Source organism: Chaetodon trifascialis, chromosome 9 (assembly GCF_039877785.1).
Source record: "Chaetodon trifascialis isolate fChaTrf1 chromosome 9, fChaTrf1.hap1, whole genome shotgun sequence".
NCBI classification, from domain to species: Eukaryota; Metazoa; Chordata; class Actinopteri; order Chaetodontiformes; family Chaetodontidae; genus Chaetodon; species Chaetodon trifascialis.
In genome coordinates this window covers 16,670,791-16,683,174 of record NC_092064.1, presented here as the reverse complement: position 1 = coordinate 16,683,174, position 12,384 = coordinate 16,670,791, and the positions used below count along the sequence as shown (strand labels likewise).

The 12,384-nt window shown below is 43.1% G+C and overlaps 1 protein-coding gene across 1 annotated transcript in view; it reads left to right on the top strand.

Moving 5' to 3' along the window:
- Positions 1 to 11,643, top strand: part of LOC139336939 (cGMP-inhibited 3',5'-cyclic phosphodiesterase 3A-like) — a 44,086-nt gene extending 32,443 nt beyond the window's left edge. Inside the window, exons 3-15 of the mRNA XM_070971258.1 lie at positions 779 to 924; positions 1,025 to 1,131; positions 1,373 to 1,616; positions 1,874 to 1,950; positions 2,201 to 2,397; positions 2,675 to 2,812; positions 3,045 to 3,156; positions 4,198 to 4,305; positions 4,551 to 4,750; positions 5,492 to 5,695; positions 5,934 to 6,095; positions 9,881 to 10,148; positions 10,395 to 11,643. Coding sequence (XP_070827359.1) covers positions 779 to 924; positions 1,025 to 1,131; positions 1,373 to 1,616; positions 1,874 to 1,950; positions 2,201 to 2,397; positions 2,675 to 2,812; positions 3,045 to 3,156; positions 4,198 to 4,305; positions 4,551 to 4,750; positions 5,492 to 5,695; positions 5,934 to 6,095; positions 9,881 to 10,148; positions 10,395 to 10,711 — 2,280 coding nt within the window. The 3' untranslated portion in view covers positions 10,712 to 11,643. The remainder of the gene's footprint in view (positions 1 to 778; positions 925 to 1,024; positions 1,132 to 1,372; positions 1,617 to 1,873; positions 1,951 to 2,200; positions 2,398 to 2,674; positions 2,813 to 3,044; positions 3,157 to 4,197; positions 4,306 to 4,550; positions 4,751 to 5,491; positions 5,696 to 5,933; positions 6,096 to 9,880; positions 10,149 to 10,394) is intronic.
- Positions 11,644 to 12,384: the final 741 nt, after the last annotated feature.

The following is a 12,384-nucleotide window of genomic DNA, read 5'->3' as shown; positions in this document are numbered from 1 at the left end:
AGTGGATGGATTGACACCACGGGGGAAACAAACATGACTCCCTTCTACTCAACATTCTGTCTCCCATATGCTTTAAGAAAAAAAACACGGAACGGGCTGGAAAAACAAATATGGCATCCTTCTAGTTTGATGTCTTTACTTTTTTTGATGGAGGAGGAAAAGAAGCACAGCAGATGCTCTGAAGAAAAATATAGCTCTGCTTATAAGTTAAAAGAGGTGCCTGAGGCTGAAATTCACTTTTCAACTACTAAACAGAGCTGTGTGTCTGTCTGCTGCGACTGTGCCTGTCTTTCTTTCCCTTCTAGTTTGTTGGCAGCACTTTGTATCTACTTACTTCATGAATAGAAATACTGTGAAACCTTTGAATACAATGCAATATATCCCACTGGGACACAACATTGTGATCGTTATTAGATATATTATTGTTAATATTAAATGATGGAGGATTTACTCATAGTAATTCACATCCCAGCCTCCAGGGGGCGTCACATACTGTAGATACTGATGCTTCAGTCATGTTAACATGCAAAGAGGATGTTCATTTCTAGCTGGAGATCTAAAAAAACTGGATCAGCCTATCATAACATTTGCAGGCAGGGCCATGCACCTGTTGTTTCTGTGGGAGAGTCTGATGAGATGTAACTACTATAAGCTCTTGATTTTGTGATTCTGTCCAGGGCCTAACTCCAGCTGTACACTGATGTTGTCCTGCTTGTCTCATCCACCCTGTGAAGCTTCTGCGAGTGTGTAAACACGTGTTTGTTTATCTGCATCACAGCGTCTAAGACGAAGCCTGCCCCCGGGATTGCTTAGGAGAATTTCATCCACATGGACCACCACCACCTCAGCTACGGGGCTGCCTACCATCGAGCCCGGCCCTGTGCGCCGAGACCGCTCAGCCAGCATCAAACACACCACAGACAGGTAACCCTCACGCGATCGACTCACTAACTTTGAATAGTAACAGATCAAGAAGACTGGTTTTTAACTGATATGTCCGATGGTTTTCTTCACATCGCATCAGTGAATCATGGAACAACTCAGTGATGATGACCATCTCAAAGAGTCGCTCCATGTCCGCCTCCTGTGCCGCCTCCAACCACCTCTACAGCAAACCACTGGGAAGACCAGGTGTGTGTGAGTGTATAAATCTACAAAACACACTAAGTGAAAGTTACAACCCTGATTCCAAAACCGCTGTAAATAAAAACAGAACGCAGTCATTTGCAAACGAACAGTGTTCTCGACGTCAAAGTGGTCAAACCTCACTCCGTCCTCGCTTGTGAAGGACTGAGCCTTGAATGATCTAATACTTAAACAGTAAGTTGCACAAAGCCTGAAACACTTGAGTCAGTGCCGCTCTCTTTTTCAGGTTTCCCCCCCTCCAACGTGTCGCCTCTGGGCTCTCCATGCCCATCTCCTCCTGTCCAGGGCACTCCTGTACCCAGCCCCACTACAAAGACATGTTCAGTGCAGCTTCCTGAGCCGGCTGGGCCCCTGACAGAGCGGACCCCTGGCTCTGTGGCCCCCAAGAGCCACCACAGAGCCTTAACTCACAGCCAGAGCGCCCCGAGCTCCACCACCCCTCACTGGCGGCCTCCATCACTCTGCAGCAGGTAACATCACACACTGGTTTCCGTCTTCTGTTACATTTTGATGAGCGATTTCTAAATATAGAGAGTTCAAATTCAGAAATATGGGAGTAAAGCTTCATCTCTTTGTGTGAGAATGAGGGAAATGAGTCACTTCATTAGTCTGTGCTGAGAGGATGGGATTCAGTTATCTGCTTCATTTATTAGATGAGAGAGGATGATCGGGATGGACTAGCATGTATCCTCTGAATGCATCTGATTCTCTGCTCTCTTTCCATCAGCTGTGGGAGGCCGTTCAACAATCGACTAAACCACAGGGTAGAGTCTGTCGACAAAGGAGACAGAATACCCCATCCAGGTAAACAACAGAGTACAGCCTGCAAGCGTTTGACATTAGACACATCTATCCAACTGAGCTGGAAGATATGATGATTTTCCAGGGAAATTGCTCCCTCCATAGATTTAACCTGATTGATAAATATAGACTATGCTTCCAGCTTATTTCCTAATTTCATTCACTCATACCAGCCTTCTCCACAAATGCCCTCACTGTAACTTGCATGCTTACATGAAATTGCACCAGTCTGACATGCGTGTCGTCCCCGCAGATGAGCGTGCCGTAGCCTCTTCAGACTATGACAGCACCTACGACAGCACCTACGAGACCAACCACAGTGACAGCAGCGACTTTGCACAGAATGAAGAGGAGGGAGAGGGAAGCAAGAAGCCACCTGAAGCGAGGGAAGGTTGCAGGGAGTATCTGGCAGAGGGCATCGTTCTTCACCCGCTCCTGCCATCACCAGAGGTAGGCAATCAGAGAGGCTTAATTTGGTCATAATAGCTTTAAATCCCTTCCAAGACAACAAGAAATAAAGATGGCAGATCGTGTCTTTCCCAATAAGAGTGATGGAGGAATTTTTTCAATGATTTAACCTTTGTTTACTGTCGCTACGTAGAGAAACTGCTCAACAAACCCAGGTGAAAATGCCCTCTCTAAATGTTGGAAACAAAGCAGCAGTGCAGTCCGAGTGTCTGACAGTTTCTGACCTCTCCTCTGTATCCTCTGCACCTCCACCTGACAGGAAAAGCCAATCTTGGCCCAGGAGCCTCTGGTGATGCCGGGGCTGGAGCCTCTGATGAGCCAACTCAACAACTGGAACTTTCCCATTTTCAGTCTAGTGGAGAAAACCCAAAGCAAGACGGGCTGCATCCTCAGTCAGGTAAGCACGAATAAATGGGAAATGTTGCAACCCCCCCATGACATGTCTGACATTTATTGACATATGACATTTATGTAATGAAAACACATCAATACTGATTGACGGGTAATGTTAACACGGGTGTAATTAGCAGCTTTCATGTTGTTGTCACATTAGCTGTAGCATGCAGGCTGTGCAGCTTACAACAATATTTGCATCTAAACTTCTGAGTTTTCCTCTTGTTATGCTCCAGGTTTCCTTTAGGCTCTTTGAAGACTCAGGTCTATTTGAGACCTTCAGAATTCCCGTACAAGAGTTCATGAACTACTTCCACGCTCTGGAGAACGGATACAGGGTCATCCCTTGTGAGTAGAAGATCAGATCGTATGAGTGAACTATTGATGTCCAGCATTACCTTTATCTGCCACAAGGTGGATGCATTGCTTTGTCCTTGAAATGAAGCCCCGCTCACAGGCCTTTCGCCCTCTGCTTCAGTCATTTGTGGCTGCTCATGTTGCTCACAGTTGGCAGGAATATCAAATTTCCTGTTCGTTACATTTTCTCTAATTATCTAATTGACTACAGTATTTGTCAGGTCATGTTGAGGCTGGAGATGTAGCTGCCAGGAAGCATAAGCTCCTGTGTCTGTTCGTGGAATTTGAATGACAGTATGTGAGCGAATAGTCAAAGTGTTTTTCATTACATGATCTATACACTTTAAGTGAAATATTAACTTTACATACTCTAGCTGTTGTAGCCAGTTTTATACTTCGCATAGATTCAGGGGACAGCTGTTCCATTGTTTTTAGATGTATGTTTTCATGGACGACAGTGTTCATTTCCGATGAAAACAGGAAAAATAGTCCCTGTTCAAGTGTGCTATTTTTGCCACTTGACTTAGAGCAATTTTACGATAGCAGCTGGCTGTTATCAGTCAGCACCTTTGAAAAATACAATTTAATCCATAAATGCTCTGCCAGTTTTACATGTTGGCGTTATGTTTGAAAAGCTTTGAGGAGATAGAAAACCACAAAGGCTTGTCAGAGCTACCTGAGGTACACTGCTTACATTAAATTGTCTCAACATTGGTGTGTTGTCCGAATTAAAGAACTGCTCTTCCTCAGACAGATGAGATTACAAGTAAAAAAAACCTCCTGATCTGTACATCAGTTCACTACAGATGTGCAATAACAGGAGCTTATCTCTATCCGTTTTGTGTTCTCTCGTATTTAAACATGGCTCACCTATAGCAAAAAGCAGAAGACCATTAGTTCACCAATGTTACGGATTCCTTGTGTTAAAGGGATTTAAGTGCATGCTGTTTTCCAGCTCCAGCAGGGATTTCATCACAGTGGCCTTGCTGCCCTCCATTGGTGTGAACTACCATTTGATTTTACTCTCCTCAGATCACAACCGGATCCATGCCACTGATGTGCTGCATGCTGTGTGGTATCTCACCACTCAGCCCGTGCCAGGCCTGCCCAACCTGCTGACAGAGAACGGGATACACACTGGTGAGGACCTTTAATACAAACAGATGTTGCTTACTCCTATTCTGGGCGCTTTACATCCCTGTTTTGTCACTTATGACAAACCACAACCACATCATTATGGTAGATGGAAAGTAGGTGAAATGCTGCAAGTTTCTTCCTGATTAAACAGTCTAAGAGAACAAGGCTTTACAAGTGATGAGGCTGGCAGCATTTGAGCAAAGAGCACCATCAGTGACTGGGGCATGTGGTCTCTTTTTTTCCCATAGACTCAGAGAACGGCATCACGCCTGGTGCCACAGGCTTCCTGGTGTCCAAGATGAACTCTGTGGTGGAGGAAGGGTATGGCTCCCTGGCTGGCCTTATCCCTGCTCTGGAGCTCATGGCCCTGTATGTAGCTGCTGCCATGCACGACTATGACCATCCTGGAAGAACCAACGCCTTCCTCGTGGCTACCAGTGCACCACAGGTAAATAAATATAGGTGATGGATCAACAGAAAGGTGGCACTGATGGATAAAGAAGATTATTTGTCTTCATAAAAACACAGGAAGCTTCAATAGGGATTTCTTGTAATCTTCAATAGGGATCTCTTGAATCTGCCATGTGTTGCAGGGCAGCAGCTGCTGTGTGGAAATGTCCTAACTGTCACCTCCAGACACCGTGGAGGATAAATTACCAGTGAATGACTGATAGATTTAAACTCAGAAATCTACCTGATATGCATTAACAGACCAAGAAAGCAAGCTTCATCTATGCAGCATCACTCATCAACTTCAGCACACTGAGCTTACAACATAGCTTGAAGACGACAGTTGATGGGCAACAGATCACCATTATCACACTGATCGCGGCTTCGTGCAGCAGCGTCAGCAGCAAAAACCTTTAGAACAGGAGCTCAGCAGTTTAGATGTAATTATGATTATGATTTATGTCCCGTACATCCATTACTCTGAGCTAAAATACTTTTGTAATTCTGAATGTGATTGTGACGACCTATCCAAATCACTCATAATCAGATCTGCGGGATAGCAGCATGTGTGTGAGTCAGAATTTAGGATCTTGCTGGAGACAGTCAGAAATGTAATTTCAACTGCCATTTCAGCCCAGATCGCAATCTAAACAAAGCTGTGCAGTGATACATAAGGCCATGTAAGCTCCTTTGTGTTTCACACTGAATACTGAGACTGTGTCTTTCTGCTCTGCTGTAGGCTCTTCTATACAACGATCGTTCAGTCTTGGAAAATCACCATGCAGCTTCGGCATGGAACCTCTTCATGTCTCGACCTGAGTATAACTTCCTGGTTAACCTTGAACATGTGGAGTTCAAGCGCTTCCGCTTCCTAGTCATTGAAGCCATCCTGGCCACCGATCTCAAAAAGCACTTTGACTTCTTGGCAGAGTTTAATGCAAAGGTAACCACTCGAATCCTGAGAACAGACAAGTGACTTTGCATCCATCTGCTTATTGCCATCATTCATCTCTTCCCAGCTCTTTTCAATCTCTTCAATATTTCGCTCTGTTTCTGTAACAGAAATGGTCTTTTCTCCCAGATTGTCCTAAACTAAAGCTGACAACCAAGGGCGTAGGGAATTATTTACAATCGATGACTGGATTCTCTTTACACTAAACTTCCTGTGCACAACTCCCCAGGTGGGTGATGATGGAGTGTCCGGTATTGATTGGACAAATGAAAATGACCGATTACTGGTGTGCCAGATGTGCATCAAGCTGGCTGATGTCAATGGGCCACTGAAGTGTAAAGAGCTTCACCTGCAGTGGACAGAGGGGATCGTCAACGAGTTCTACGAACAGGTATGCTGCTAAATCTCTGCAGTCTGACAGGGACAGACTGATGGGAAAACATCGCTTTCACAGTTGTTAGCATTTAGATGGATAGCAGCTCACACATAGATAGATGGGAGTTCACTGTAATTAGGGCCTGAATAATAACCACTGATAAAACATATGCAAGAACAGTCGCTAACAAAGTGAGAAGATATTAAACTGTTAAAAAAAATACAAAATGAAAGGTTCAAAAATGTTACAGAAATTTACATAAAAGCAAAAATTTTATATAACATTGTGTCCACTATAAATTTAAAGCAAAAACTATGTAACTTGCTGAACAGCAGCTACTGTGACCACAAGTAATTACTGGATGATGGTAAATGTTAAAAAGAGAGGAGAGTCATAAAGTCCACCAACCACCTCAGTGATGTCAGTTCAATAACAGTATCTGTTTGAAGTTTGCTCATATTAACTAACAAGTGTTGCAAAACCCTGAAATGACATTTCATTTGTAGGAGAAATAATGCGTTGTATCATCTTTTAAAACTTACAATATCTCACTTTAAATCTCTTTGAAAATGTCAAAGCTATTCAAAATGAAACATCTTTAGGTGTTATTTATTAAGAGTTATCAATCAGGAGTGTGTAGCTACCAATCAAATCTGATCAAAGCGATCAGATTTGATTGGCAGGGACCAAACAACCCACAAGCTGTCGTCAGGCAGTGTATCATTTCTCCCACCTTCCTCCACCATGAGGTCAGGGTCAGCTGCATAACAGCACCTCTGCAGATGATAGGGATTTAGCTTCTTGCTCAAGGACCCTTCAGCAGGGTTCCTGTGCCGCTGGAACAGAAATAGAATACTCAAAACAATTACCTACGAGCTCATGAATTTGTTAAAGACTGTAGATGGATGCCTGGTAACAAATCCTATTCTTGACTAACAATGGCTCCTATGGCTCAGTTCAGTTAGTGCCAAACAAATTGATAAAGATCAAATCTGATTAGCCAGAAAGATATGATTACTTGCCTAGCAACGATATGCTACAGCGGAATAGCACCTAACTTTAGGCTTTTAAGCCATAAGTGAAGATATTTTATGCGCTACAATCAGGGGTACCCATAATATCAATTCTTCTCAAAATGAAAAATCTTTGTTGTGTGTTATCACAAGGTTCCTTTGATGATCTGCAAGCTCGCTATCAGCGTTTATTTTGCTTGTTTAGTCAATTTTTAATGAGGGGAGCATTCGTACCAATGATATGAGAGCACTGTGTTGCAGCTAGAAACCTCAAATCATAGCTGCTCAGATTACTGAGGAAAGCATCCTCCTTCTGATTCGTTTCTGAAGCATTGCCTTGTGTGGCTCCTCTCAAACCTTCTGTTCATTTCTCATAATAGCTTTGAGAATTATGTATTTCCTTTGAGTGGGAGCATCGTGAATGGGTGGGCGACGTATGAGAGAGAGTGGGTGAGAGACAGAGGGCGCGCGTATGTTTTTCTCTTCAGAGGAGAGACGGATGACCTAAATGAGTCATCTTTGACAGCGCTCATTCACAGTCACACCGATGACAGGGATCGTTCCGAGGCTCTCAGAGGCAACAGACTCAGCACAGATGTGCACGCACGCACGCACGCACGCACGCACGCACGCACGCACGCACGCACGCATATATTGTACAAACATATGCATGTACATTATGCTCAGCTAGGCACCACTTAAATGTTCAAACATTAGCAATTTTTGCTAATGATGAGCAGTTTTCTTGCTCCCTGTCATGCTCTTACTATACATACATATATAGACACAAACCTCTCACATGAACCACGCCATTCAGGTTTCAGGTTGCCATGGTAATGTCAGCTCCTGCCCCTTTGTCCTCCTACTGAATTGCTTTAAAAGCCCTGTCATCAGAAAACAAACACAAAGGCAAAATACATGACTGTCACAATATATGAAGTACAACACGGGGCACTGAGCAGGTGTGCTTTGAAGGTTAGTGCATATATGTATGTATGGCCTTAATTTGTGAATATGCGTGCCATCAGGAGTGCAATCAGCACTGAAACACGCATTCATTATAGCTCTCTCTTTGTGAAAATAAAAAATTAGAAAAGGCATGATTGACAAATGTCTTAAGGACAAGGAAGAAACAGCATGAGTCCACTTTGGCTTATTTTTATTTCCAGTGGAAAACAGTTCCCTCAACAGTGCAACCACAAGCACCTGACGTATTGTGAGGAGTCAGACTTTGTTGTCGATGCAGAGATAATTGGAATATTCATGTCAGTATTTATTAGTGGTGACCTTGATAACAAATGCACCAATTAGTTACCATTACTGAGGCAAATCTCTGCTGACAGTCTCATTTATGTGATTGACACCTCCAGATGAGCCATAGTTTGAATTTTTGTTTTTCCATTTGTAGTACTTTTGACCTACTTTCAGGAGACTGTACCCAGAGGTAGTGTTTCTGTGCCAGCGAAGGATAAAATATGTATCTCAGTTTAAATGATTTGAGTGATATAGAGTAACTGATATATTATGAATTTGTATGATGTAGTGCTTTTCTTAATAAAGTTACAAGAGTAAAAAAAAAGAGAAAGTAAATGAATGCAAAGAGAAATAAATGCAGAGAGAAACATTCATTTGCATTCACTTAAAAAAAGAGGAAAAACACACAAAAAAATGTTTGCTTATACATAAAAGATGTTAAAGATGTTACGTGCTTCAGCTCAACAGGCAAAGTGTTTTCAAGCTGACATGTTTTAACCCTAAAGCCATTTTCTTAATTGATTCAGTTGCCTATGTTTTATGCTTTTTCACAGAGACTTTTTCCGTATGTTTTGTTTTGTAAGTGCCACTTTGAATATGCGGTCCAGCAGCACAGCAAACAGAAATGCATTTTAATGCATTTATCAGATCCGCAGTCCTGTTTTCTGTCGTCTGTCATTTCCTCTGTGGCTCACAAACTGAACAGCGGTGGTTCACTGATTTTTTTGCAAAGGCTGATGCCGATGCTGATATTTTGAGAGCAGATGTCATGTTGTTGGTTTTTTATGTATCTGATAAAATACAATAATTTAATAACAGTAATAAATCAGATGCAATTTCTTAACTCAAATGAACATTTATTGAACACTAATGTATTATTCACTTACTATTCACTTCACAAAAAAATATTTGAAAAAAACAAGTGCATTATCTCCCCGCCTCCCGCCCGTTGACAGCTGAGATAGGCTCCAGCCCCCCCGCGACCCCGAAAGGGATAAGCAGCATAGAAAATGGATGGATGGAAGTGCATTATCTCTGACATATCTCTTTTTTGTTTAATCGGCCTCTCAAAATGTCAGGTATCGGCCCAATTAATAGTCTGACTGATTCATTGATCTATCAAAGCTTTTAACATCAGAGAAGATAATGAAAGCAAAACAAGATGTTTGTGTTGTTTATGATGTCTGATTTTGGTTGTAGATAGTGAGTTTAACTGCACAGAAAGAGAAGGAGTTGTCTTTGCTGTCTGCTAATTTTAAACCAGTTTCCAAAGTTTGAGTTCAAATATCTCATGAATTCTTAAAAAGTGATGTTCAGACTGAAGAGACGGCTGGATTCATTTCAAACCAATTAAGTTTTCGTCCTGGAGCTATAAAAATATGAGCCAGTGGAGAAAATTGTTCTCTCTCTTGAAATCTCATCATTACGCAGAATAATATAAATGTCCCATTATGCGGTACATTGATTAGAAATCATCACAAATGGGGTCATTTCTGTGCATCTGACATATTTGCCATTTTCGTACCTTTTTAGGGTGACGAAGAAGCAAGCCTGGGCCTTCCCATCAGCCCATTCATGGACCGCTCCGCTCCGCAGCTCGCTAAACTGCAGGAGTCGTTCATCTCTCACATAGTGGGACCTCTGTGCTCTTCCTACAACTCCGCTGCTCTCATGCCAGGACGCTGGGTCGACCCACCTGAGGGAGAGACAGAGCCAGAGGAGGCGAAGGAAGGACAAGACACAGAGGAGGAAGAGGAGGATATGGCTGATGAGGATGCATCAACAAGTTCTGACACCTCCCGTATGTCAACCCCTTAATAACACATGTTGCAGAAAAAACCTCACTGTCTGATTATATTGAGTTGTGTGTGGCCTCGATGAGAGCAGCCTCAGCAAGTATTCATTCATTAGACATCGCTTTGTTAGTTTGAGATAAATGTCCTCTTGCTTGGTTGGACAAGCTTGTGTTTCATCTCAGCGGTGGTATCAATCCTTTCATCTGCAGGGTCATGCCCAGCTTTCTAACTCATGGCTTTGTGTCTGACAGAGCGGCAACAAACCAAAAAGGTGAGCAGGAGGAAAGTGTTTTGCCAGATCACACAGCATCTTCTGGAAAACCATGAAATGTGGAAAAGAGTCATTGCTGCAGAAGCCCAGGAGGAGACCCAGAAAGAGGACCCGAACTGCATCAGCAGCCCCAGCGATCCAATCACAGCCATTCACGAGGAAGAGGAGGAGCAAGCAAGCAAAGAGGAGGAGTCGGCTGACGGCCTTGATGAAAGGGAAGAGGTGCCGGCCATAGAGGAAGAGGAAATCCTTCCACAATCAGAGACTTCAGGGGAAAAAGAGGAGGAACCAGAGTGATATCATGAACTTAGAGATCCTCTTAAACCAGGAATCTGAGCGTTGTCTAAAAAATGTTTGTTTCTTTCCTAACTAAACTCTTGATATGGTAGCCAGCACATCACTTTGACACAACACTGTAGAAGATGTTATGGGTAATATGTGCCTAACAAAAACTGGGTTTGAGGACGGGGGTGATGCATGCCCAGTTCATCTGATAAGGGGAAAGAGATGAGATGAGCAAAAGTTAAAGTGACTGAGGAGCAGAGGAAGAAGGTGAAGAAGAGAAATACTGGGGTGTTTTCGTTGTAGTGTTTGTCTTAGTCTGGATCTGGTGCCCTGCTCTCACCCAGGCTGCCCATCCTGCACTATGGGTCAACCACGCTGATTCACAGATTCACTCCACCAGTGAGTAATACACTGTTGCAAGACCTGACCCCACCCCACCCCAACCCACCCCCCTTGTTGCTCCCATGCTATCAGCACACTGTGGAGCCACCCGGCTGGTTGAGGATGTGCAACAAGCCCCTTCTCCTTGAAGACAATGGGATGAAAGCCAGGGAAAAAGCTGTGTCCGCTGAGGCTAAGCTGTGTGGATTTCAGAAGGAGATCAGGAAAAGGGTCAGTTGTAGTGCATTGTGTATACAGATGTACACACACACACACACACACACACACACACACACACACACACACACACACACACACACACACACACACACACACACACACAGTACACTACGATACAGTAGAAACACATTCCATCCTCGGAACAGATAGGAAGTTTAACAAAGACCCCTGTTGCTCCAAAAGCTTTATTCTTGCTCAAGGAAAAACATACAAAACAAGGTTTTGTTCACGTCAAGTCACGTGTTTTCTCCTTGTCTCATGTTACTCGAAGCCAGTCCAGCACACATACACACATTTCCAGGCCACACAACTCAGGAAGGCAGAAAAAAAAAAAGAAATGAAAGGGACTCGCAGTGTCCTTGTCCTTTCACGTGCCACTTGCTTGCTATCGCTTCACTGATACCCACAGAGACAAGATATTGTTCACATTATACTGTAGACCACAGTTTCCGCAACTGCCTCCCATTGGCCCCTATGCTGTAACACAGCAGATGTTACAGTTGATCACATTAAAACTCATTCACAAGACAAAACGCCAGTTAATACAATGTTTTGTTAAGTAAATATCACTTATGTCCACATTCTGTTTCTCCTCCCAACTTGTTTGCTTAATCTTTACGGTAACACACTCAATAGTGACAAGAATTCTTTCAATATAATTTATAGCCTGGTATGTAGGCCAAATGTTTCAGAAAGTAAAGTAATCCAGTAAGCCATAGTGCCCCGAGCCAGAGCTGACTCACAGCTCCAAATCACCCACGAGGATTTACGTCAATAAGGCATTTAAAAGAAACTACCTTGCTACCCAGGGGGTGCTGTGTACCCAGAACAAACCCAATCAGAAGTCTCAATCAGATTCAAATCATTCAATTTTTCATTATATATTATGTACTATTAATGGAGTGCAAGCTGTAGAGTCTCAAATGTTTCAGCCATAAGTGCAACAGAAATCTGATCACAGGCCAGCAGACTCAACACCTCTTCTCTCCATCTGTAGACCTCGCTGAAGACATAGTGTATGGCTTAACAGGTTGTGTCAGTGCTCTCCTTTGATGTCCTCAGAG